The sequence below is a fragment of the Lachancea lanzarotensis genome, scaffold LALA0S15, assembly GCF_000938715.1.
Source record: "Lachancea lanzarotensis genome assembly LALA0, scaffold LALA0S15, whole genome shotgun sequence".
NCBI classification, from domain to species: domain Eukaryota; kingdom Fungi; phylum Ascomycota; class Saccharomycetes; order Saccharomycetales; family Saccharomycetaceae; genus Lachancea; species Lachancea lanzarotensis.
Window position 1 is genome coordinate 108,632 of NW_019212893.1, and position 25,206 is coordinate 133,837.

Sequence of the window (25,206 nt, forward strand, 5' to 3'; positions counted from 1 at the left end):
GAGATGAGATGAGATGAGGTCAGCTGATGAAAAATAATTGAAAGATTAAAACGAGTCATTTCACACGGCACTGTCGCTCTCAAGTTGAGAAAAAAAAGAAAGAAGCCAATTTTAGCCGCCGAGATCAAATTCGAAGCCATTACCGTGTGGAACGATACATCGGAACAGTACTCCATATTGTCACCGAATCTTTTGATATATTCCCGCAAGAGGCCATTCAGAAGTTCAATGTTTGAGACTATTGAGACGAGAGCTGGATACATTTGCTGCTGGTGCGGCAACGTTTGGCGCTCGAACTTGATGTACGGCCAGTTTGTGAGATGCTGCTACAATCGAAAGAGCGCGGCTTCCCAAATACAGTAAACACCACTCCTGGCTTGCCTCCGGGTTTGGAGTCCCTTCATATCACAAGTGTTCTTTACAGTATTTATACACGCTAAATACAAAGAGTAAGAATATCTTCATGTCCTAAGAATCATCCGACCAAAAACAATTATACTTCTCTTGTGACTGCTCACACCCATACACCATTAACGATCCAAAAAATAAACGCATCTAATTCCAAACTCTTTTGAAAAAATGTATCCACCCTTACACCCAGGAAAAAACAAACGCACTGAAAAATCCAGGCACGTGATATATTTCATGGAGTACTCGCGAATTATAGTCACTCTACACGAAAGCAAATTTGTCAGCGTCTTCCCGTTCTCACACTGCTCTCTCTCTCTCGACACACCAGGCAAGACTTTTAAAAATCAAACCTTTCCCAGTGTTCACCACATTATATTCTGATGAGGCTTTTGAAGTTTCTTGTTATTTCCCTCCGTAGTACCTAACTCAACAATCCAAGATGGCGAGAAGACCAGCTAGATGTTACAGATACCAAAAAAACAAGCCTTACCCAAAGTCTAGATACAACAGAGCCGTCCCAGACTCCAAGATCAGAATCTACGATTTGGGTAAGAAGAAGGCCACCGTTGATGAGTTCCCTCTATGTGTCCACTTGGTTTCCAACGAATTGGAACAATTGTCTTCTGAAGCTTTGGAAGCCGCTCGTATTTGCGCCAACAAGTACATGACCAAGATCTCCGGTAGAGACGCTTTCCACTTGAGAGTCAGAGTCCACCCATTCCACGTTTTGAGAATCAACAAAATGTTGTCGTGTGCCGGTGCCGATAGATTGCAACAAGGTATGAGAGGTGCCTGGGGTAAGCCCCACGGTTTGGCCGCTCGTGTTGCTATCGGTCAAATTATCTTCTCTGTCAGAACCAAGGACAGCAACAAGGACGTTGTTGTTGAAGGTTTGAGAAGAGCCCGTTACAAGTTCCCAGGTCAACAAAAGATCATTATGTCCAAGAAGTGGGGTTTCACCAACTTGAACAGAGCTGAATACGTTAGAAGAAGAGACGCTGGTGAGGTCAAGGACGATGGTGCTTTCGTCAAGTTCTTGTCCAAGAAGGGTTCTTTGGAAGAAAACGTCAGAGAGTTCCCAGACTTCTTTGCCAAGGCTTAAATGGTCTAGTAGTCAAGAGTTTGGTTATAATTTACTAGTTTTTGATATGTGTAGAATTTAATTTCAAAGCTTAGTGATATCTGCAGGTGTGCGAGAGTGACGGAAGAGATCCATTTTTCGTGTAAAACTAGGACCCAGTGAGGGAAAAGACCCACTTTTCGATGACCCGGCGCCACTTTTTTGATTAGGTTTGGGTAAAGGACCCACATGTCGTGTCAAACTACGACCCACTTGCTTTTCACGACCCACGTTTCGTGTCAGACTATGACCCACTCATTTCGTATCTCTTCACACGCTAGCCAATTCAAAGTGAGTACCTTCTCTCAGACAAAGCACACCACAAGAGAAACTTCAATTACTTCACTACGTTTAAATTCACACGTTCACAGCCTTATCACATCCAATGCCCTTCCAAGTACCTCCTTTACGAAAATCATCATTCATGGACACGATCCTCACATGCTAATAATTATAGTTCTGCCCACCCAGACGCGTAAACGATCTGTGGGTCTTACTCTTTTTCGCGTTTTGATCCTGTTTCCTTACCCTACCTACAGTCTTTACCATCAAAAATTTTCCCGTTTATCATTACCCTACCAAATCACACGATATGAAAATCGATGTATTTAAAAAGACAGCGCATCGGCAATGTTCAATTCAACATTGTTGTTCAAGATCTGTTTACTCTTAAGATCCTTGAGCTTCAACTCGACTCTTTCACTCGTTTTTAAACATGGTTGCGCAAGAATTTAGCTACAAAGAACAGCCGCAAACGCTGGTTCTCTTCGACGTCGACGGTACTCTAACACCTGCCAGACTTACTGTTTCTGATGAAGTCAGAGACACATTGGCCCAACTAAGAAAGAAGGTCGTTATCGGATTTGTTGGTGGTTCCGATTTGAGCAAACAGCTCGAACAATTGGGTCCTAACGTGTTGAACGAGTTCGACTACGCTTTTTCTGAAAATGGTCTAACTGCTTACAGATTGGGCGAGAAATTGGCTTCTCAATCTTTCATCAACTGGATTGGTGAAGAAGAATACAACAAGCTATCGGTTTTCATCTTGAAATATCTATCGAACCTTGAATTGCCAAAGAGAAGAGGTACTTTCTTGGAATTCAGAAACGGTATGATCAATGTGTCTCCAATCGGTAGAAACGCTTCCACTGCGGAACGTAACGAATACGAGGAGTACGACAAGAAACACCAGATCAGAGCCAAGTTCGTCGAGGCCTTGAAAAAGGAGTTTTCACACTTGAAATTGACTTTCTCCATTGGTGGCCAGATCTCCTTCGACGTCTTCCCTACTGGCTGGGATAAGACTTACTGTCTGCAGCACGTGCAGCAAGACGGTTTCAAGGAGATCCACTTTTTCGGTGACAAGACCATGGTTGGTGGTAACGATTACGAGATCTTTACCGATGACAGAACCATCGGACACACCGTGCAGACTCCAAACGACACTGTCAAGATCTTGCGCGAACTATTCAACTTGAAATAAGTGGTGGTCGTAATGGGCTTTTACTATTAAGCACAACTTACGTAGATTTTACGCTGTAGAATTTTTTGAACTGGTGTTTTTCCAATCTTTCGTCGATCAGGAAAGTAAACGCACGTATGCCAATACCAGTGCAAATGTACCGGTGCACACTCCAATGAGCCATTGCATCACTTGGGTCTTGACAGAGTCGATCTGCATTTTCATATTGCTTACTTCCTGGTCGATTCGGGTGTCGATTTCTTTGATCTGCATGTCGTGATGGCTGGACTCCTCGCGTATTCTACCCTTTTCGAGCGACAAGTCCAGCTTGAAGCCCGCGTTGGCCCTTGTAATCTCCTCTCTCAATTTCGTACGCATTTTCTCCAAATCATTCCGTATACCTTCGTGTTCACTTTGTATGGAATGGAATTCACTACGATCTGCCGATAAAAGTTGGTCTCTCAGCTTTGAAAAGTCGACTCGTTGCTGCGAAACCAGCTGTATGAGCCGTTGTCTAGAGGCCAAATCTTGTGATACATGTTCAACACCGCCCTTCAACGCCTCAGACATGATATCTACCAACGCATTGGCTTGCTGTGGCGCAAATTCCCCCTTTTCCACGAGTAATTGTCGAAATCGGTTAGTATTTCGTATATGGACGGGATCTTGGTCTTGCACGATGAAAGTGCCATGAAAAGAACGACGAAAAATTGGAGATTGCGGTGAAAGTCTGAGACGAGTTTGTAGCATTGTTTCAAACAGTCTTGATCGCTTTGTACTTGATGTCATATCTTTCCCATCTGCAACTGCTAGATTTATATCGATTGTATTGGTCCACTATTGTTAATTTAAGGCTGTCAAGTCTTCGTACACAATGATATCAATCCAGTATATATTCAAATTGGATAATGCAGCCGATGACCATCCATCATAGAAACTGGTAACTAGGTAGAAAAGTACCATTTTATAGCTTGTTTTCGATGATTACGAGAATTGTGAGACGACAGGCAAAGCGTTCTTTGACCAACTGCAGACCCCTGCTTCAAAATGTGCCCAAATATGACGATGCTGAGCTTCTAGCGGGGAAGTTAAACAAGGCATCATACACAGCCAAAAGAGGCAAAGACACCTACCAATGGGCAGAAAGGTCCGCCCAAGAGATGGAGGAAGAGCATAACGATCGAATGGCTCGTATGATGAAGCTTCGCGCAGTTTTCCAAGGTCTTTTTTTGGTTGTGGGCGTGGGAGCCGCTTACACGACTTACATGCAATGGCCACAGATCAAAAGTTGGTGGTTGGCTGAGAAAAGCATTTTGGATGATGATGCAATTGAACTCTTGAAGAAACGGAGGGACGAGAAGACGTTATTGGAGTTTCCTAAGATTCCAGCCTCGGAGCCTCCCAGCAGCGTTCCGGGCGTTTACTATTGGGGTTCTGGTCGTAATGATCACAAAAACAGTAAGTTTCCTTTGAGAGTTGCCCATTTTGATGGCCAGAAACTGAGGGACGTGTGCCTTTCAACTGAAAATGCTAATCTAGCTATCGACAAAAACGGAGATTTGTATACCTGGAACACCAAATCTAAAAAATTGATTCTGGCCGATCAAGATCTGCTCTCGGCTAAATCATCGAACGGTGTTGCTTACGCACTAACAAAGAAAGGCGACCTTTTGATCGTTCCGCTGGCCGATCCTAAGCAGAGATCCAAATTTTTGCGCAAGCACAGATCGTGGCTACGACCATGGAGGAGACACTGCCAATACGACCACAAACTAGACACTAAGAATGCCTTTTCAGGCCGTCACGAAAATAAAATTACCCATTTCGATGTTGGTAAAGAGCATCTGGTTTTTTTGTCCAACACAGGAAAGGCGTATACTTGCGCCACAGGACTAAAAGAAGCGCAGGAAGCCAAATCCAGAGGTCAATTCGGCGTTCCAATTCTCTCACAATTCGATCCATTCCCAGAATGCAATAAAATATATGAGATTGAGCTTTTGAATCATAGTACCGCTGGGAGCGAAGGTGTTGCCCGAACAATCAAGAAGGTCACCTGTGGGGATTACCATACCCTTGCTCTTGACTCATTGGGTGAACTTTACTCTTTTGGGCTCAATACCCATGGTCAGTTGGGCCAGCCCATAAGATATGACATGGAGTACCTCCCGTTCCCAAAAGTTGTGAGTGGATTCAGCGCTCATTTCCCAAGAGACACTTACCTAAAGTGCGTCGATGTCAATGCATCGGGAGACACCTCATTTGTCAGTGTTGTGCCGCAAGATATTCACAAGCTCATCAGAAGTAGAGGTAATGAATCTTTGCGCGATGATCTGGATAAAGTAACGTACTTTTCATTTGGTGGCGGAATAAGCGGCGAGTTGGGGAATGGTAACTTCAAGCATTGTCAACAAGATCCAACGAAACTGAAAGTTGTGAACGAAGCCTCAAACGACAGCTCTGCTCCAAATTTTAGACCATCAAAAATTGCGAAATGGTCCTGTGGAACTGACCACGTTTTAGCCGAGTTAGAGAATGGCGAAGTACTAGCGTGGGGATCGAATACCCAAGGTCAACTTGGTAACGGCAAGAAAATTAAGTCTTGCAGACCTATAAATATTCCTCAGCTTTTGGAACCTGGTAACGAGTTGAGCTCTTCTCAAGAGAACATGCAAAAACACCTCTTGACCACTCTTCAGCTACTACCGGGTCAAACAATTAAAGCAGGAGAAAGATCCAGCTGTATTTATTGGGATGCTTAAACCTGAGAGGATGTGCGGAGATGATGACGTTCTCCCTTTAGTTATTGTACATATGCTTGATTGTGGTAACTACCGAAGCAGTTTTATCACAAAATAAAACCCAGAAAGCATGAGGAAAAACCCTATCCAAAATATGAACTTATCCTTGAAGACGCGTTTGTTGATTTTAGCGATAGTATCATTGGACATTCCCAATGTCCGCATACTTTTAGTCATCTGCTCTTCCATCTTTTGTAGCACCGCATTTTGGTCAATAATGTCGTCCAGCGATTGCTGCCCCATTTCCAAGATATAGTCAAGGTGTGCATTACCGCGTTCAAAAACAGACTGTTCCTTTTGTAAACCTTGATACAAGGGCAATGATGAGCTCGCGGTAGTGTTACTGGTATTGTTTAGTGCATTGGATGTTGCTGTGTTGCGTTTGTTTACCGTGAAGTCTTCGTCGAACGGGTTACTACTTGATTTCAGAAGTCTTTCCCGGGAATTGATTTCATTACACTGTTTTTTCAGATCCTGGAACCTTTTCTTCGCAGTGTCATGCTCATTTCGCAAATTCTGGAGTCTGGTCTCGTATTTCAGCTTTGAGGTTTCGTCTTCACCGGAGTTTGTTGTGTGAAATCTCGACAAATGTTCCTGATATTGTTGAATAGTCTTTTCGAATGATACTAAAGTGGCTGTTATTGAACCTTGTAACGAAATCGGTGCTACTGTAAGGTCCTGTTCGAATTTAGCCAAGTCTCGCTGCAGCAGGTTTTTCTGCTTTGTCGCATGGTTGAACAAGGCATTCTAGGCAAAAAGGATAAGGTTAGCGATCTGTAAATCGGGGGGAGAGGCAAATCTGGAGATCAGAGGGTACATACCATAGCAGTGACAATGAAATCCGTCGGATTTGTGGAACTGGGAGCTGCTCTTCAAGTCGGTGATGCCCAAAAGCGTGGGATCCATCTCGTTAGCTGAAGGGTCCCTGTTGTATATATTGGAAAGACTCTCATCGTCCAGTGTGATAATTAGTTTCGGAATAAGCTTTAGAGAGAATGTTCAGCGACAGGTAGGTTAAGACTTTGTTACTGGATTATTTAGATCTAGGGTAGGGTTTGAGATTGTATTGAGACTTTTGTCTACTCAATTGTGTCACTGTCGATACCGCAATCAATTCGTCAAAGAATGCTGGGTGGAAAAAAACACCACCTTGCAAGCGTTTGACGAGATTTTGGAAAACATGGACATCGAAATGGAATTAAACCTTTTCTTTCGATACTGAAAGCACTGGTGGTCACTGTTGACACATTTTAATGTTTTGAGCTCCAAATCACTTTATCTTTACCTGACGTTGAGTCGCGTGATCTATGTGCATTCTTTACGCATACAATCTGGCTTCACCACCTAAGAGCACTATAAAGAACCTCAAATACACTGTTTTCCGATCAACTGGGCCATTTCTACACGACTGACCTCTCCTTTCCCCTCATCACTTTTTCCCCCACTGACCTCGTCCTTTTTTGTCCGCTAGTTGGCCATTCCACAAGGTGAAAACCGGTTCCGCACCAAGTCGCAATTCTCGCTCCCCGCCAGTAACCTCAACTCAAATCATTGAATTCTTTCCCTTAACTATGAGGATTTTATAGCTGGGCTGGATCTTTCACCCAATTTCTAAATACTAGCAATAATATTAAATATGATGGCTGGGTCTATAAGGTGAAATTTGATACAATATTTAACATGATTTATGATCAATTCCGGAATAAAAGAGATCAAATATCGAGCTAGAATTGACTCCAGGTTTTCTTCTTTATAGACACCAGTTGTCGACGATTCTTCGCAACTTTTCGATCTGGAATTACCGGCAAAATGGTACCGGCCACTCCTCCCAGGTCCAGAAATAAATCTGAAAAGCCAGTGATGCTGGAACCTCCTCGAGGCGATCTTCCTCCAATGTCACCACACCGATTCCACACACAGCCTTCAGTTCCGGTAACACCAGGAAGTGTGGGTGCCAAACCTAGTTCGCTTCCTTTCAATAGACTGAAATCACCGCGACGTCGGTCGTCCCCCATTAGAGGTCTTAGAACTCCAGAATACACTCCTATAAAGCCATCTGAAAGTGCACGGAAAAAACTCGATTTTGGAGAAAATCAGCAAGAATTTCGTAACGTTGGGCGCGTACTTTTCCCTGAAAGTAGTAGTGGGAGCTCAGAACGGTTCCAGAGCGGGTTTCTGGCACCTCCTACAAAACCATCGTCGCTGCAATGTGCTCCAAAACTTCTGCCGCCGGATTTCTCCTCAATCATGCAAGATCCTTTGGATACGTCCAAAAGGGCAATCCCAGAAATTTACGCTGACACCTGGGAAATGGATCAAAGCAGTGATGATTTTCCAAGAAAAGAGGCCAAGCAGACGCCAGGAACGCCCAGTGATAAAGTTGTGACGTTCGAACTTGCCAAAGATTGGAATAACAACTCAGGGTCGTGCATCTCTTCCGATGAAGAGGCTGAAGAAACTATGATAAAGTCAAAAACTTTGGAAAACCCTTTTGATTCGGGCTCGGTACCGAGTGAAGAGACCAGAAGAAGACGCAAGGAACAACTCATACAAGAATATCCAGAATTAGGAAGTTCGATACAATATGTGGACAAAAGGGGCAAGGTTGTCAAGGAAAGAACTTTGAGTCCCGAGGAACAAGAACGATTTCGTCCGCGTATGCTGTTCGCCGATAAGCAGGACAAAGGAAATAGGAATCAAGATTAGGTAAATTGGGGCTTGGAGATTAATATACACTTTCCCAAGCGTTGTATAGTAACGAAGGTTAACGAGATTTTTTAAATCGAGCATTCTGCCTTTTAAGGTAAAGATACAAAAGCTATTATTTTCAAGCACTTTCTTCGTCGCGGGATTTGGAGTTTTGTCTCTTCAAACTGCGAAAGATTGGCTTACGATAGAGAAGTAGATCAGAAAAAATCTTGAAGCCCAAATTATTTCCGTCTTCCAGTTTGACCCTGATGATGCAGTTTGCAAATTCTTGAGAAACCGAGCGAACAAAATCGTCCGCCAAAGTCCCACTGGATGCGGACGATCCCATTTTCAAAATTTTGACGAGTCGGGAAAAATGTGATGTAAGCGCATCCAGTGTTGCAATGTGTGGTTTTGATAAGGAGTTAAATGAGGACGTTATACCATTGACTCTTTGAGAATCGATTGCGGCCTGTTCTTCACTCGTCACTGTTGAAGGTGGGAATTCCGAATACAGAGCCTTCAAGATATCGTATACGTCTTTGGAGATCAAAGGTTCAGGCAGCTCCAGAAAGTAGATTTTGAGAACACTGGCTATCGTGCTAGGTTCTGAGATATACTTCTCCAATACTTTGGTAATTTGTGTCGCGTCTTCAAAAGGAGCCTCGTTCAATGACGCTCTCAATTGGTGGGTCGAATACAGCTTCACGGGAACAGTCCACACGGTAGTTCTCACTTTATCGTTAGGAAGTTCCGGGTAGATGTGATCCATGAACGACAGAATTGAAGAAACGATCAACGGAACAGCTTCTTTGTCCATTCGACTTCGAGTCTCCAAGTCAATTCCGAAATTTTGGAACCCACCTGGATTGTAGTAATTGTTGTAGGTAATGACGTGAGGTTGGAAAGTTCCCGTTCTGGCTCTTTCAACCAATTTGAGCAAGTCGAGGGATGGATCTACTTCAGACCCCGTTTGCAAGACGGCAGTATGCAAGTCCTCTAAAGCGGATGCGTTCTTCGCGATAATCGGGGAAAAATCCAAGATTACTTTCTCAAGAGCTCTTAGTCGGTCCAATTCGCACTTTTCCATAAATGTCAAATGGTCAACCATAAGTTCTTCCAAAGTGCATCGCATTGCATCTAGTTTTTTACATTCTTTTCGATATCGTGTATCTGCTGCCTCCACTTCTTTCATGTATTTCAGCAGGGCCCTTTCTGTGGTTTTTATCGATGGAAGAGTTGTATTTGGGTTTTGGGAATTCGCGATCTTTGAAGTGAAGTCATTGAAATACACAGAAAGCGCTTGAGTTCCTTCTTCTGTTTCGCCTTCCTCAGCTCCATAGCTGTTAGGTGGTGGCAATTGTGCGAATTTGTATGCATATGGTTTCCAGCTGTATTGGAATTTTTTGGAGTTGACAAAAGTGTTACCCACGCCATTGCAGTATTTTAGGAAACCGTTATTCAAGAGGTCTTGTCCAAAGGCTTCTGCCTGATCCACATCTTTCAAAGTAAGATTTTCCATCAAAAACTTGACGAGCTCGCTACCATTATTGGTGTTTTCAAAGTGGAAGTTTATAAATGGCACTTTATAGTCAGTCTTTTCTAGTTTGGTGAGCAAAAGGCGTAGCGTTTCGCGCATTGTCTTGATGTCAAAATCAAGGTTACCGACTTTGCCGAAGGTCTCGAACTCTTTTTCCTTAGCCAAGGCTGTTTCTTGTTCTTGGACAAGTTTCAGCTGTTCCATGGCACTTGCTAGCTCGTCATCATTGAAATGAGCTCTCTTGTGATCTTCAAATTGTCTGCACTTGTTGAAATAAACTTGTTCGAGCTTCTCAACGTGCTTCGTCGATTTTTGATAGTTGGAAACATTGTTTTTTAGGATCTTCTCGGAATATTCTACTCTTTGGTTATGCTCTTCGCACCATTGGCTGAAAGGCCTTAATACTGTAGTTTCGATATCTGTGGCAACTGCCAAATGCTCGTTTCCCTCTTTTTCCATGGCAATAGCCATCTGGCGTAAAGCCCCATCCAAAGATTGCTGTGATTCAGAAACATCTGAAAACCCTTCTATGTTGGTTGTTGTAGTGCACAATTGGCGGCCGTAGTTCACTTCGAACTGCATTCTTGATGCAAACAATTGTATGAATAGCGCATTCTGGCTGCCACCTCGGTGAAGTTGTTGAAATAGCCGATCCACACCTATTGAAAGGTCCTCAGACCAAAAACTATCTGCGAACGACGGCATATGTTCGGTGTTCTTTGGAATGTGTTTGTTGTCTAGTGTTCAAAGATATTTTGAGTTTAGATCAACTTGAAAGATTCATTCTGAAAGGGCTTTGGGAACTGACACATTGGCAGAGATAATGCCATATCCAAAGGTATCAATTAGGTTTTGCACTAGATGCAAATGGAACCTACGTAGTGCGTGGTACGTGCAAGAACTTATGCAAACTTTCCAAGACTCTCTGGCAGAGTTATCGTTGATTCCGGGCGAAACAGGTGAGTTTCGAATTATGGGATACAAGATGGATATGCAAGATGAGATAGTACTGTGGGATCGCAAGACTGATGGCGGGTTCCCAGATAGCAAGTTTTTGAAACAGAGGGTCAAATCGCGTCTTTTGGACGATATCAGTGTTGGTGCTCATCTGGAGAGAGAAGCCAAATCTACGATTCTACTTACAGGCGAAGAAGGCGAAAATTCGGGCAAAGAGTGTGCTGACTGTGTTTGAATCCCTGTTTGCAATACAGGAAATGATGACAAGGTGTTTTTTCGTGAACATGTCAAGTGCTATTGGACAGGCCATGAAATCTCGGAAACAGTAGACGTCACAGAAATTGGCGAAAAGCCATGGGATATGGAATTGATTTCAATATTGAAGAGGAAAGTTATCTCCTCTAATCGCTGACCGTCTTTTTCATCACACATCTGCATGGGAAATCGGACATTGAAATTGTGTCTCAAATTCAAAGAATCAGATGTGATCTGAGTGTGAAAACCAAGATGAAGAACTAACAGCGCACTACTCCGCTGTCCCTTTATCTTTCAATGCTCACAGAAGGATTGAATCAACTGCGCTAAAGTTTTATTGCAAGCAGACGTCTAACGTCGTCGCTGGAAACAGGACAAAGAAGCTAAGCACGAACAAGGCAGCTCGCACAGAAAACAAAAATAAAACCAAGCGGTTTCACCTCGATCTTGATTCATTTCTCCTTTCCCGACCTTACTTCTTTGTTAGTTTCGACGATTTTGACTTTATCATGTGTTAGTTGATCTCTATAGTATTATTTAGAACAAAACATTCTTCCCTGCATTGATCTTGTATAAAACAAGAAAAATTGGAACCATTAGGAACATTTGTGAAGAGCTCTGAAGATCTCAACTGTTGGCATGATAGCTAGATCGCTTATATCATTGGGCCTTTTCGCTCACCAAGTTTTGGGTCACGGTAGTGCTAGCAATGAAGCAGTTTCGGTGAATAAAGACTTTTCGTTGTTAGATTTGGTAAAACTGGAAAAACTGCCCAGCACCTTCATAACGGGTGGCCAGGCAGTGTTAGAAGAAGGGCGTGTGGTTTTGACGCCTAAAACGGGCTCTAAAGGTTCTATTTGGGCCCAAAAAGAGTACCATTTAGGCGAATCTTTCACTGCAGAATGGACAGTGAGAAGCATCAATCATAAAGGGAAATCAGCCGGTGGGCTGGCCATGTGGTTTGTCAATTCCAAGGGAACCGATGATCTCAAACTTTACAATGGTCCTTCCCAATTTGAAGGATTGCAACTGCTGATGGACAACAATGGTGAACTGGGAAGCACTCTTCGTGCACATTTGAGCGACGCTTCAAAAAAATTTACAGGGACCAACATATATGATGAAACCTTCGGTTCGTGTCTACTTGGCTACCAGGACTCCACAGTCCCATTAACGATCAGACTAACATATTCAAGTGGGGATTTTCCACTTCTCAAGGTTCAAGTCGATAACAGAGTCTGTTTCCAGACTAAAAAAGTGCAATTACCGGCCCAAAACTACAAGTTGGGGGTCACTGCTGATAATGCAGACAATGCAGAGTCTTTTGAGCTTTTGCAGCTAGAAGTATATGATGGCATCACCGAAGAATCAATGATCCCTAATGCCAATATCATGGAGCAACCCCGACTTCTCACCAAGGTTATCAATCAGAAAACCGGCGAAGAAGAACTTGTTGAAAAAACTGCACTTGAAATGAACGGAGATGCGGATTCTGTGACCAATTTCGTTTTGCTACAGAAGATGAACAGGTTGGAAGGGAAAATTCTAGCCAACGACATCGCAACCTTGTCTAAAGCCATTGATGATTTGATTGAAGTCCAAAATATTCAGTCTAGGAGGCTGGAAAGAGTCATTACCCTCTTGACCTCACGCAAGTCCACCTCAGGAAAAGATGGTGAAGAAGGGGCACTGGTAGACGAAAGTTTTAAAGATTTTTTCAAAATGGACGAGAAGCTAGAACAATTACTTTTAGAGCAGCAAAGGATACGGGAATCTTCCAAACAGAACGTTTTTGGAGATAACGGGGGTCCTCACATTGATGAAATTGTGCGCAAATTAACAATTTGGCTGATACCGCTTGTTGCCGTAATGATGGTCATGGCGTACCACACTTTTAGAATCCGTCAAGAAATTGTGAAAACAAAGTTATTGTAAGATTAACTAGAAACATTTTACTCTTCTCAGCTTGATGTTTTGATCGCTTCCAAACTGTCATTCATTCATTAACATAGGGTGGCTTCACGCCTGTATTATTAGAGCGGCCTTTATAATTCGCATTAGGTATTTTCCTCATATATTTCACTTCCTCTTTGTTCAAACTAGTGTTAATGCTTCTTACTACTTCGACGTGATTAGCGGCCCTTTCAAAATATTTGTCCAAGGCGGGACCACATTGTTGATCTGTCAAACCGATAGGCAACCCTGCCTTGTACTGCCAGTATTTTGTCCATCTCATCTTTCTGATTTTTCGAGCATTCTGGAGGTTTGTATTGAGATAGACGGCATCGTGTAGATGTTGCATTTCGTTTATTTCATTGGGAGTTAGCCTTTTCAACCGCTCTGCTAGTTTGGCGCTATCATAAAGAGGCAAACCCTTGATGGAAAATTTCAAATCCTCATTCTTGGTCGACTTCACCGGAAGAGAATCAAATTTCCACCCGTTGATGTTCAATGAAACATCCTGAGCAACTATTCCTGAATTTACCCATTGCGTGATACCACCTTTATCCACTTTTGATATAACCAAAGCATCTCGTGTAGCATCAGATGACTCTTTATCAATTTTTTCTGGATTAGAAGTCGCTCCTGCAGCCGCTGGTGCAACTGGCATTATGCCGATCGGAGTATCCTGAATTCCCATTTGGGTCGCTGCTTGCAGCGAGATCTTGCTGTGATATTTCGGAAGTTTTGACTGCGCGCTTAATTCGAGCGAGCCAACGATGCTTTGACCAGGTATTATTAGTTCTTGGCGCTCTCCTTGCGCCAGTTGACGGGCGTATTCTTGTCTGATTTCGGGAGACGTTTGTTCTGAGACAACCACATATGGCGGTTCAGACGAGATTTCTTCAAGTTCCTCTTCATCGTTTGTTAGCTGAGAAGTAGGCTTCAGTTGCTTCGCGATTTCAAAGACTTTGGCGCTGATTGAGAAGACACGAGAATGCGGTGAGAAACCCTGCTCTTTAACGGCCCCTTCCCAATAGTCATCTACGAGTCTTGCACCTCCCAGAATAACGCGGGCTCCAAAGAGCATAAAGACGGATTTGGCCGTAACGAAAAGATGCGATCTTTCAAGTTCAGTTTCTTTTATCAAATTGGCTTCCTTCAGGGCTAGTTTTTCTACTGGGTTTGCACTAACTCCAAAAAGCTGCTGATGCTGCTGTAGGAATTGCTCAGAGGGCGAATCGACACCAAGACATCTAAGCAAGTCTTCTAGTATCACATACGCTTGTCTTGGCCTATTACTTAAACTGAAAGTAGAGAATAAGAAATGACGGCTTCCCAATAACTTACCAAATCTATCAATTTTGGATTCGCCCTGTTGATCTCCTTGTACAAGGACGTAGCAATCGCCAGTATTTGCGATCCGTTCTTTGGTTACAAAAAATGGAACTTGGGGTGTTTTTAGCGGAGGTTGATCAAGAGGCCCCAAGGCTTGAGCTGCATCTTCTTTTGTTGACAAAGCATATTTCAGCAAGTGTAATTCTTGTTCCTTTTGTTGCCTGTTGGTGAAAAGAGAAACTTCCGTACAGAAAACGTCTGAAGTACCGTTATTCATTCTCGTAGGGGCACAATGCTCAGAGTTTGGCTCATGTATGCGGGCGCTGGGGACACACAGACTGCTGGTGGTGTTGATAATGGTGGGTGGGTACTTCTAACTGTTAAGTGGAATTATAGTATATATGCATATATCACGTGACTATATAATGTGGTGCAAGGATGCTCAGGCAGGCAAGGTTTCTTGAAGTCAATTGAAGTACTTTATAGGTATTTTTGGTCGTTGAAGGGTTAGTGAACTTATAGGAGCATGGATGATGTATTTTGAGTGTTAATCGCTTGGGTAGTTTTTTCTGGCGGGTTTTCAAGATGTGGAAGAGTACAGACTGTCGGTGTTAAATCTCAGAGGAGACTAGTGCAATCAACTTAAAGAAGTTGCAAAACGTACGCAAGTAGCAGCAAGATGAGTAACTTTCTGTCAATGATATTTTACTGAACTCACCGTGTAAGATTGTATTTCGTTTTTGGCTGTCCATCATTTTTTTGTCGTTTGTCATCTGTCATCAAAAGCTATGTGACAGAAGTTTTTACTATCGAAAGGACAGCCTCAGCATTCTTTCGAAAGGATTCCAAAGAATAACTTAATGTTCAAAGAGAGAATATGAGAAGACCCATTCAAGAGCTACTTGAAATTCATTTGGGACCCATTTAAGAACTCCAGACCCACGGAAGACCCACTAAAGACCCATTTGTCACGTGGTCTATAAATACTTTCTCATGGGACACTTCAGGATTCCGGCAATCCTAATGAATATGTATACTATCGGGTATCATCACAAAGCCTTCGGAACTATTTTACTGCACTCTGTAACTCTCATCATATTCCACCAGAGCACTTTTACCAAATCGCGTCACTTGTTATTTGACCAAAATCAACTCCACATCACAACATTGGAAACGAAAACCAATCTTAGCACTCCCAACCCTTTTGAGTCTCTGCATTATTCTGTCGATCCGAAACCTTACCTTTCGTAGCTTACAGACGTCAATCATCTTCTCTTCTCTAACGTCCGTCAAAACTTGTCAAAAATACTTAATTCTATAGCCAATCTCCATTTAACGCCTGGATATTAACGGAATTCATCCAGGCATTTCTTGAGATGGACCTAAGTATAAAAGAATATAAAAAACCAATGCCAACTTGAATGTGAAGGGACGCCCGATTCCCTACTGAGCTTCAATGTTCAAAACGTATCGCAGTGCCGTCTTGAATCATGTCAACCTCAGATCAAAATAAAAATCTAGAAGAGATCCAAACTCCGGTCCTCGTTGTCGGAGGTAGCTTGGTGGGACTCAATGCAGGACTGTTTTTGTCATTCTGGGGGGTCCCGAATATTGTTATTGAGAAACATGAAGGATCGTCGTCCCATCCTAGGGCCATTGGATACACTGAACATACAATGGAATTTTTTAGCAGTGTAGGAATTATCGATCAAATTCCTCAAGTTGAACGAGGAGTTCGCCTTCGTCGAGCTTCTTGTTTCGATTTGTCAAGCGAGTGGATTGAGAAAACATCATGGGCAGGCAAAAAAAAAGTTGATTCGTCTTACCAAGAATTTTCGCCCTTCACAGGTGCTGCTATTGCACAAGACAAATTAGAACCCATTTTGCGCAAGCGGGCAATTAAGCTGGGATGTGATCTTCGTCAAAAGACCATTTTATTGAGTTTTGAGCAAAATGACAAGGAGGTCATTGCCATAGTGTTAAACAAGAAAACGGGCCACTCTTACAAAATCAGAGCTCAGTACATGATCGCAGCGGATGGGGGGAAAAGTTCTATTCGCGAAGCACTCCAGCTTCCTTGCAAGGGCAGGGGCTATATGCAAACCATTTCAAGTGTTCTTTTCCGGTGCCCTGAGGCAGATGAAGTACTCTCAAGAGGAATTTTGCAATTCGATATTGACCAACCAGATCTCAAAGCCTTCTTGACCACTTATAACGACGGAAGATGGGCACTTATGTTTAGGGATGGGGTACAGAGAAATTCGAAAGAGCTTCTAGATGGCATCAAAAAGGCACTGGGTCAAAGTGATGCAAACATAGAGATCATCACCACCGGCCAATGGGATCTAAGCGCATCCATCTGTGAAAGCTACTCTAAAGGCCGTATTTTCCTTGCCGGCGATTCTGCACATGCATTACCACCTACGCGAGGTGGCTACGGTGCAAATACCGGCATTGACGACGTTCATAATTTGGCTTGGAAGCTGAAGTTGGTTCTCGACGGAAAAGCTTCTCCTTCCCTTCTAGACACATACTCTGCCGAAAGACAACCCATCGGCTGGCTCAGACATCAGCAGACTTTTGCCAGGCCGGACTACGCTGCATTTGCAGAAGGATGGGCCTCTGGTGAAGATATCATTGACGACGCCGGAATGGAATTGGGTCAATTGCATATTTCCAAAGCTATTTGTAGTCCAGACGACGTGAAAACTAAAGCGAAAAGACCTGACTTATGGCATGGACAACCTGGCGTTCGAGCGCCGCACGCGTGGGTAAAAAAGGATGGAAAAGATATCTCAACGATTGATCTTTTCAACAAGCGGTTTGTCGTCCTTACCCAAAATGAAGAATGGCGGGCTGCGACTGAAACTGTCAGCGCGTCGTTACAGCTCCCAATTGATTTTTACCTGGTTGGCAAAGATATTGTACTTTCCGATGACGCCGAGTTTGTGAAGAAATTTGGCGTGGGTCAATTTGGAGCTACTCTTGTGAGGCCAGACGGTCTAGTGGGCTGGAGGGCAAAACATGAAGAAGAGAATAGTTTGCGCTCATTGCAGAAAGCTTTCAATCAAATTTTAAATCTTTAGAATGTACATCGCAAGGGCCATATATTCTGTGTTTGTTTTCTTCATCGCGCCAGTCATCCAATGGGACCAACATAGCAAGCAAAAATAATAGAAAACCAGCTTGAATCCGTCGGCGAAAAGAATTCTTTTGTCTTCTTACATAGCGAACCATTTACTGAAAATGTCGAGCGAATAGGCGCTTTTCTCCTTGAACATTTATATATTCCGTCCACAGAAGGCGTTCCACTTCTATTGTTTATACAAGTTGACTTTTCAAGTTTTCGATTTGTTGCAAAACAGCACTCTTTGCAGTACCGCCAATAGCAGTCCTTCTCTCAACGGATACCTCGAAATCAAACACATCAGCCACATCAGAACTGAATCTTTCATCAATTTCCTTAAACTGGTCCACTGTTAATTTGTCAATACCGGACAAATTCAGCTTCTCAGCCTTACTTACAGCTTCACCGGAAATGTGATGGGTCTCTCTAAAAGGAACACCTTTTCTGACCAAGTAGTCTGCCAAATCTGTTGCTAGCATGTCCATTGTCAAAGCGTTGAACATCTTTTCCTTGTTGATGTCCAAAGTAGAGATAACGCCTGTTGCAATCAAGATCGAATGCTCCACAGTCGTAAGCGCGTCGAAAAGCGGCTCTTTGTCTTCCTGCATGTCCTTGTTGTAAGTGGATGGAATCGATTTCAGCGACATCATAAAACCGGACAATGAGCCGAACACTCTCCCGGACTTACCACGAAGCAGTTCCAAAGAGTCTGGGTTTTTCTTTTGGGGCATCAAAGAGGACCCAGTGCTATAAGCATCGGAAAGTTTGACGAACCCGAATTCCGCGGTGGAGTAGATGATCAGATCTTCACTGAAACGCGAAACGTGGTTCATGAAAAGAGAACACCAAAACAGAATTTCAACAACAAAGTCTCTGTCGGAAACGGCTTGCAGCGAATTGCCAATGCATCCGTTGAAACCTAGTTTTCCAGCGATGTATTCACGGTCAATTCCGTACGGATGGCCGGCAAGAGCACCAGATCCCAGTGGGGACACATTGAGTCTTTCTTTGATCTGCTGCAGTCTTTTGAAGTCCTCTGTGAAGTAGCTGGCGTAGAGGTTCAGCCAATGCGACCATCTGATAGGCTGTGCTCTTTGCAAGTGCGTGTAACCGGGCATCAAAACGTCAAGTTCAGACTCTGCTCTCTGTAAAATGGCACCAATGAGATCGCGCAAGATTTGGCTCAAACTCTCAAGTGCTTCACGGCAGTAAATTCTCATATCCGTGGCCACTTGATCATTTCTGGATCTTCCAGTGTGGACTTTTCCAGCGATATGACGGCCAATAATCTCCCCCAATCTTCTTTCATTGGCCGTGTGGATGTCCTCGTCACCCTGTTTTTCGACGAACGAACCTGACTTCCATTCCCCGCGGATGATTTCCAGTCCTCTATGGATCTCGCTTAATTCTTCCTGGTTTAAGAGCCCGACTTTCAAGAGACCCTCCGTGTAATATTTGGAATTATCCAAATCCGCGTTATACATTTTTTGATCATACGGCAAAGACGCATTGTACAGATCCATCAATGGGTCGGTTTTCCCAGTAAATCTGCCACCCCAGAGCTTGAGCTCAGCTTTTTCGCTTGACATTTCTCGGGACTATGAAAACCTTTAATTAAAATTAATACGCTACGTTCAAGAATCGTAAATCCGGTAGTCCAAACAACAGAAGTGTGAGGCCGCGTAACAACGTTTATATAGAATTCTGGATGACGGCTCTAGCTCATCACTCACTTGTAATTTTCCAACTCATCATCAACATCATCATCGTTATCATATATATTTTTCCACCGCGAAAAAGTCATGTGGACAAGAGATTATAAGAGTCATGAGTACAAGCTTAAAAAGTACTCGCAAGTCCGGACAGGGTATCGACTTTAGTCGTTCAGTTTACTTCACTGGCACTCCAGCTTTCTCGAGCAGTGCTTCGGACTTGCGAATCAGCCATTCAATATGGTGCTTGGAAAATCCCTGAGAGTATATGGCCTGGCCCTTTGAATTGAAAAAAGCCGGGCTGTGCATGTCAATATCGGGGGTCACAAGCAAGGGTCCAATATGCTTTGCGTAAGTGTCAGCGTCTTGGAACCAATAACCAATAAAGCCTTCAACTAAGCGAGATTTTATGGAACCAGCCCCGAGAAGGTTGTTGCGAATGTTGGTCTTGATGAAGCCTGGGTTCAGACCAAAAAAACTAACGTCGGGGAATTGATTCGCACAATCGAAAACCAGGGCCTCATTACACGCAACTGTATTCATATGGGCAGCCACAGCTCCGTAGTGACGTTCAGAATTCAAATCATCAGGGCTTCCCAGAGCTCCAGTACCGGGATACCCAATTATAAAGACCCGGGGTTTTTTCAAAATGTGAGTCTCGGTTTTCTCTAGTTTGGGCAATATTGCACGCAAAATGACCAGCCGGTTCAGATAGCTGACGGCCATGTCACGCTCGAGTCCCTCAACGGTTTCCTCGCGCGTAGGAGCAGCGACGATTCCGGCAGAGAAAATTATCAGGTCCAAAGGCTGGGCCAAAAGCTCCTGAGCGACCCGCTGCGCTTCTGACATCAGCTCCAGATTGGCCCCTATGAACTTGATGTTGCTTGTGTCGCTTTCCCTGTAGGTCTGACCCACCACGAAAACTTCTGCACCTTTTGAATCCAAAAAACGGCTCAAGGCCTGGCCGATCCCGCCGGTGCCTCCTATAACAGCAACTCTAAGTGACTGCAGCTGTAGCTGTTCAGGAGGCACATGTCGCCATTTGAGATGATTGTTTCGCTTTGTGGTGATAGTAACTACCATGATATGAAGATATCAGAATTTTGGCAATTTAAACTCTGAGGGAAATGAGGTGGGAGTTAGATTTAGCGCGTTGACCTTGTTGTAAATGCAAGTTTCTTATACTAATCGCTAGGGGGCTTCCAACTGGGACGTCATTGCAGCCAAAAATGCGCCGTGGCCATTAGTGGCTGACGTTGTATACCCAAATCCTTGACCCTTTTACCAGGCCTGCACCCAAAGTGGAGAGGCGTGAAGATCTGCCAGCCCATCTTGGGTAAATTTTCTTTAGTTATGGGAGTTTAGGGGTTCTCAATTCTTGAAGCCATTGTTCAACGATGGACCCTTAGGGGCGCTAAGAGATAGGTTGCATTCATTTTTTCTAAAGGCGTAGCGAAGTACCCTTAAGCCGACTCCAAACGATGAGCCTCGTTTCCGTGTGGGCTTACGTTCTGATCATGGGCTGGCATCATTACAAAGAGTGACTATTTCACGCTAAGTACAATTTCTATGGACCAAAAGATTTTAACATGCCATCGTCTCGAATAACTCATCGTTATCAACAGTTATCACTTATCATCAACAATTACATCAACTAACCAGTGGGATCTTCATCACAGGTTCAGAATAAATTACCCACAAGATCCAGTCACACAATCGACGCTTCACACTTTGGTTAGCATACTAGGATTCGGTTAATAGATACGTAATGTACATCTAGTCGTCTTTTCTGGATCGTCTTTTCTGGACAGATGTATCTGCCACAGCGTTATTTTCCTTTAACAACATGCGTACTTTGGCTCTATTTAACAGGACTCTTTGATCGGCAGCCAACACTACCTGCATAAAAATCAAATTTGGGAAAGACTCGTCCTTCAAGCCCGACTTCAATGAATTGTTCTTGTCGCTATCATTCAATCAGTTTTGACAAGATCGTTGCTAGCTGGTAGAGCAACTGCGAACGCACGAGAAGAAACTGTATCTCATGCTCTCTCAAGATGCCCTCAAACAGTGAGTCAAAGACGTTACGCCATCTAAACTAGCACCACCACTTGCAAGTCTACGCCTACAATGACCATGAACTACTATGACCAACATTTTGAGATAGCCGAGGAACTGATCGAATAACCCGATCCCAATGATAATTTCGGTCTGATTTGAAAATATGACGCACCAAGCAGGGATGTTTATCCACAGGCTACGTATGCTGATGCGGCATCTATGACGATGCAAACACCCTCCCACTTCACTGACTTTACTGCGTACCGTTTACTACAACAATTTTATCAAGACTAGGCAAGTGACAGAACTGAGCGTTCACACCCAATGACACCATCATGTAAAAATTTTCTATGCACATTCCAGGGCATAAATATCAAGTGATGCAAGGACCCTGCTCTTCTCTAGCATCAAACTCATGATGGTGTCCATTGATCGTGCAATTGAATGTCATGTTATCGTTCAGTAAGGCTCTTTTCCTGGCAGGACTCTGTGCAGTCGATGCAATCGCTATTCCAAAAAACTTAAAAGGAGACCTCTACGACATTGGTACTCAGGAGCACCTTTTCCCCTTGCTAGCAGGCTCAGGACCATATTTCTCACATCCTGAAGACTATGGAATTCCGATAGATCCACCTGCTGGATGCGAAATTTCTCAGATCCAGCTTCTTGCTCGACACGGCGAAAGATACCCCACCAAAAGCAAGGCCGCAAAGCTGTTCAAGACCTGGGACAAGATTCTAAACTACCCCCGCAATCTCAATGGATCGCTGTCTTTTGTTGATGAGGATTACGAGTTTTTCATTCAAGATATTTCAAATCTGGAGCAAGAAACGACTTTGGAGAACTCTGTGAATGCCATCAACCCATACACGGGCGAGATGGACGCGAAGAAACACGCACAAGAGTTTTTGGCCCAATACGGTGATTTTCTGGAGGACAATCGTGAGTTTGCTGTCTTTGCCGCTAGTTCCAAGCGAGTCCATGATACCGCCCAATATTTCATCCATAGTCTGGGCGACAAATTCAATATCTCGCTGAATGTCGTGAGCGAGGATCCTAGTTCGGGCGCTAATACTTTATCACCAGGCTATTCCTGTCCTGCCTGGAATCCAGACGAGAACGATGATATTCTGGGTAACTTCTCCACGGATTACTTGAAAGAGCTGGCAACAAGACTCAATGGGGAAAATCACGGCCTAAATTTGACGACTAAAGACGCATATAATCTTTTTGACTGGTGTGCCTACGAATTGAATGCCCGTGGTTACAGTGAGATCTGTAATGTGTTCACGCCCGAGGAGCTCATTCACTACTCTTACTACAATGATCTGGTAGCTTACTACCAAGACGGCCCTGGTTATCCAATGATTCAAGCAGTTGGGGCGCTATACTTCAATGCGTCGATAAAGCTACTCCAACAGAGCGAGCAGCTCGATCAAAAAGTCTGGTTGAGTTTCACTCACGATACTGATATCCTCAACTACTTGACCACCGTCGGACTGTTTGATAACGGAAAGGACCTAGATCCTTCTCGCATCCCATTTACTGATCAAGTTTTCCACAAATCGTGGATGATTCCCCAGGGCGCTAGAGTCTACACTCAAAAATACCAGTGTAGCAATGATTTTTTCATCAGATATGTGGTCAACGACGCAGTGATTCCATTGCAAAACTGCTCAGATGGGCCTGGTTTTTCGTGCGAGGCAAAAAAATTTTACGAATACGCAGACCAGAGAGTTGCCAGCCAGGACTTTTTCGAGGTTTGTAATGTCTCTAGCGTCAGCAATACTACGCAGCTGACTTTCTTCTGGGATTGGAATACCACTCACTACAATGCGACGTTGCTGGACGAGTAGTTGTTGGAGCAGTGACACGAAATGACTTAGTTCACATCTCAGCTTAAGTATTTTTGTTCTACGATGTATTTGAATATCGTTTACTCGGAAATACGCTACCGTAGAACGGTCTTGATCTTTGAAATAAGGTCAGAGCAAGACCAAGCAAAATGCACATTTTTTGAAATTTTAATGAAAGCTACCGATCTTTATGAGATCACGACGGTCGCAGTGATACCTCGGTCGTGACGCTTTTAACATAGGCACTCGATTGGTATTTTCACGTATTGGAACCTAGCTGTTCATCTGGTAATTTCTGAGTCGCCTAAAAGCAGAAATAAAGTAATCGAAGAGCAGCGAGAACAAATTTTTGACCTCCCCATAATCCGCTATAGTAGCTTGTACAGCTCTAAGGTCGAGGGATTTATCCTTCAAAACGTTCAGGAGTTAAGAAGTTCAATCATCTGTTGGATTCTGAGACGCCATGAACTCTACAAAATGAGTGGTGGTGAGACCAACACCAGTCTTTGAAGTGAGTATCAAGCTCTGTCTGAAGCTGTACAAATTCGCTTTTTAGAATATCGTTTGAGCAGACGCAAAAGCTAACTTTCGCAAACCAGTTCAGAATGACTGTTTCCCTCGACAAATTGAGGAGTTCTTCGAAGTTACCACCTATGTAGAAGTTTCGACCAAATTGACAAACAAATCAATGGCGCATGAATAAGATGTGAGTCATTTGAACCATAGGTGTTTGGCGCCTCATGTCCCAGGACCACATGTCAGAATATCAGATGGACGACCATAGAGAGCTTAGGTTGAGTGCATTTATCTCCAACGATATGACAGATAAATTTAAACAGGCGCCTTTGAAGCTGACATCCATGACAGCAACACAACCATTTATAGAGAAAACTAAAGCCGCTGGCGTCACCCCTGCTGACTTCGAATCGGGTATCAGAACTCAGGATTTCGTAAACCAACTACGTCGGCAAACTCTGGATTCGTAACATTCTTTAAAAGCTTCTCATTCAAAGCATCACATCTACTTGGTCGGGTAGGAAGGTTCGAGAATGAAAAAAGTTAGACAATAACATTAGCACTCTGGTCGTGTAGTGCCTGTGATTTACGGAAAGTTTGAAGTCTATTCAAAATCCCGGCACGTTTTTCTGGCATGGACTTAGCTATAACGAACACCTTATGGGAGTTACTACCGCTGTTCGAAGCAGCGAATCTTGTGCACAAGTGCATGAGGTGGGAAATACCAGTTTGTGATAATCTGCCCATTGGGCTTGTAAAGATTTTGCGAGCGTTATTAGGTCACCAGAAATGAGCCAGAAATGAGCCGACAAAAGCGATTCCCAATCCGTGGTTTTTGATGATTGAAAAATATCAAAATAGCACCAATACGAAAATGGAGACAGCATCAGTTGGCACTCATAAACTTCACTTCTACCCTATTGTAATCCCTTACATTGAGGTTGGAAATACACCTTTTGAAATAGAAAGGGCGACTTGGAGATACAATCGAGGGTCCATTAAGGCTTCGCGGACTTGACTTTTTTCGAAGTAAGAAACACCATCACCTGGCTTGCTGGAACGGATGCGCTCGATGGCCAACAGTTTTTCGGCTCTTTAGTCACTACGCTTGCAATGGGCTGTCCTAGACGATGAGCAGCACCAAAAAGCAAACAATAGTGATGCGGCAAGATATGATGGACTAATTGCGCCATCCGTCTATGGAAAACAGTTTGCGTGCTGAAGCACGTATTATTGGTGGCATCTAGACCACCTCACGAGGTCTTCGCGGGCATTCGATACCATGGTAGCTCATGATCAAGCCTCCTGGAGTCAGACTTTCATGTTGTTTATCACATTTCCAGGACTCCACATCTTTGACTACCAAACGTCTTGGATATCAGTCACGCGAGTGGGTCGTCCCTAGTAGCAGGGTGCTTGAAGGC

The 25,206-nt window shown here is 43.6% G+C and overlaps 14 protein-coding genes across 14 annotated transcripts; 8 read left to right on the forward strand and 6 right to left on the reverse strand.

The window, feature by feature from the left end:
- Positions 1-850: 850 nt before the first annotated feature.
- Positions 851-1,513, forward strand: RPL10 (LALA0S15e01266g1_1; the record flags this gene model as incomplete). Its single annotated transcript, XM_022770977.1, has 1 exon — positions 851-1,513. The coding sequence occupies one exon, from the start codon at positions 851-853 to the stop codon at positions 1,511-1,513; it is 663 nt and encodes a 220-aa protein (XP_022631157.1).
- A 733-nt stretch (positions 1,514-2,246) lies between these two features.
- On the forward strand, positions 2,247-3,014 carry SEC53 (LALA0S15e01288g1_1; the record flags this gene model as incomplete). The annotated part of the gene is made up of 1 exon (XM_022770988.1): positions 2,247-3,014. One exon carries the CDS (start codon positions 2,247-2,249, stop codon positions 3,012-3,014), a length of 768 nt encoding a protein of 255 aa, XP_022631158.1.
- Positions 3,015-3,110: 96 nt separating this feature from the next.
- On the reverse strand, positions 3,111-3,782 carry FMP32 (LALA0S15e01310g1_1; the record flags this gene model as incomplete). Its single annotated transcript, XM_022770999.1, has 1 exon — positions 3,111-3,782. The coding sequence occupies one exon, from the start codon at positions 3,780-3,782 to the stop codon at positions 3,111-3,113; it is 672 nt and encodes a 223-aa protein (XP_022631159.1).
- A 191-nt stretch (positions 3,783-3,973) lies between these two features.
- On the forward strand, positions 3,974-5,752 carry FMP25 (LALA0S15e01332g1_1; the record flags this gene model as incomplete). The annotated part of the gene is made up of 1 exon (XM_022771010.1): positions 3,974-5,752. One exon carries the CDS (start codon positions 3,974-3,976, stop codon positions 5,750-5,752), a length of 1,779 nt encoding a protein of 592 aa, XP_022631160.1.
- A 69-nt stretch (positions 5,753-5,821) lies between these two features.
- BOS1 (LALA0S15e01354g1_1) lies at positions 5,822-6,615 on the reverse strand (the record flags this gene model as incomplete). Its single annotated transcript, XM_022771021.1, has 2 exons — positions 5,822-6,538; positions 6,613-6,615. 2 exons carry the CDS (start codon positions 6,613-6,615, stop codon positions 5,822-5,824), a joined length of 720 nt encoding a protein of 239 aa, XP_022631161.1.
- Positions 6,616-7,600: 985 nt separating this feature from the next.
- Positions 7,601-8,497, forward strand: SIC1 (LALA0S15e01376g1_1; the record flags this gene model as incomplete). Its single annotated transcript, XM_022771032.1, has 1 exon — positions 7,601-8,497. One exon carries the CDS (start codon positions 7,601-7,603, stop codon positions 8,495-8,497), a length of 897 nt encoding a protein of 298 aa, XP_022631162.1.
- A 121-nt stretch (positions 8,498-8,618) lies between these two features.
- RGD2 (LALA0S15e01398g1_1) lies at positions 8,619-10,724 on the reverse strand (the record flags this gene model as incomplete). Its single annotated transcript, XM_022771043.1, has 1 exon — positions 8,619-10,724. One exon carries the CDS (start codon positions 10,722-10,724, stop codon positions 8,619-8,621), a length of 2,106 nt encoding a protein of 701 aa, XP_022631163.1.
- Positions 10,725-10,842: 118 nt separating this feature from the next.
- LALA0_S15e01420g (LALA0S15e01420g1_1) lies at positions 10,843-11,211 on the forward strand (the record flags this gene model as incomplete). Its single annotated transcript, XM_022771055.1, has 1 exon — positions 10,843-11,211. One exon carries the CDS (start codon positions 10,843-10,845, stop codon positions 11,209-11,211), a length of 369 nt encoding a protein of 122 aa, XP_022631164.1.
- Positions 11,212-11,870: 659 nt separating this feature from the next.
- On the forward strand, positions 11,871-13,166 carry LALA0_S15e01442g (LALA0S15e01442g1_1; the record flags this gene model as incomplete). The annotated part of the gene is made up of 1 exon (XM_022771066.1): positions 11,871-13,166. The coding sequence occupies one exon, from the start codon at positions 11,871-11,873 to the stop codon at positions 13,164-13,166; it is 1,296 nt and encodes a 431-aa protein (XP_022631165.1).
- A 61-nt stretch (positions 13,167-13,227) lies between these two features.
- Positions 13,228-14,787, reverse strand: SWP82 (LALA0S15e01464g1_1; the record flags this gene model as incomplete). Its single annotated transcript, XM_022771077.1, has 1 exon — positions 13,228-14,787. One exon carries the CDS (start codon positions 14,785-14,787, stop codon positions 13,228-13,230), a length of 1,560 nt encoding a protein of 519 aa, XP_022631166.1.
- Positions 14,788-16,000: 1,213 nt separating this feature from the next.
- Positions 16,001-17,596, forward strand: LALA0_S15e01486g (LALA0S15e01486g1_1; the record flags this gene model as incomplete). The annotated part of the gene is made up of 1 exon (XM_022771088.1): positions 16,001-17,596. One exon carries the CDS (start codon positions 16,001-16,003, stop codon positions 17,594-17,596), a length of 1,596 nt encoding a protein of 531 aa, XP_022631167.1.
- A 235-nt stretch (positions 17,597-17,831) lies between these two features.
- On the reverse strand, positions 17,832-19,226 carry ARG4 (LALA0S15e01508g1_1; the record flags this gene model as incomplete). Its single annotated transcript, XM_022771099.1, has 1 exon — positions 17,832-19,226. The coding sequence occupies one exon, from the start codon at positions 19,224-19,226 to the stop codon at positions 17,832-17,834; it is 1,395 nt and encodes a 464-aa protein (XP_022631168.1).
- A 300-nt stretch (positions 19,227-19,526) lies between these two features.
- LALA0_S15e01530g (LALA0S15e01530g1_1) lies at positions 19,527-20,432 on the reverse strand (the record flags this gene model as incomplete). The annotated part of the gene is made up of 1 exon (XM_022771110.1): positions 19,527-20,432. The coding sequence occupies one exon, from the start codon at positions 20,430-20,432 to the stop codon at positions 19,527-19,529; it is 906 nt and encodes a 301-aa protein (XP_022631169.1).
- A 1,427-nt stretch (positions 20,433-21,859) lies between these two features.
- LALA0_S15e01552g (LALA0S15e01552g1_1) lies at positions 21,860-23,266 on the forward strand (the record flags this gene model as incomplete). Its single annotated transcript, XM_022771121.1, has 1 exon — positions 21,860-23,266. The coding sequence occupies one exon, from the start codon at positions 21,860-21,862 to the stop codon at positions 23,264-23,266; it is 1,407 nt and encodes a 468-aa protein (XP_022631170.1).
- Between the last annotated feature and the right edge of the window lie 1,940 nt (positions 23,267-25,206).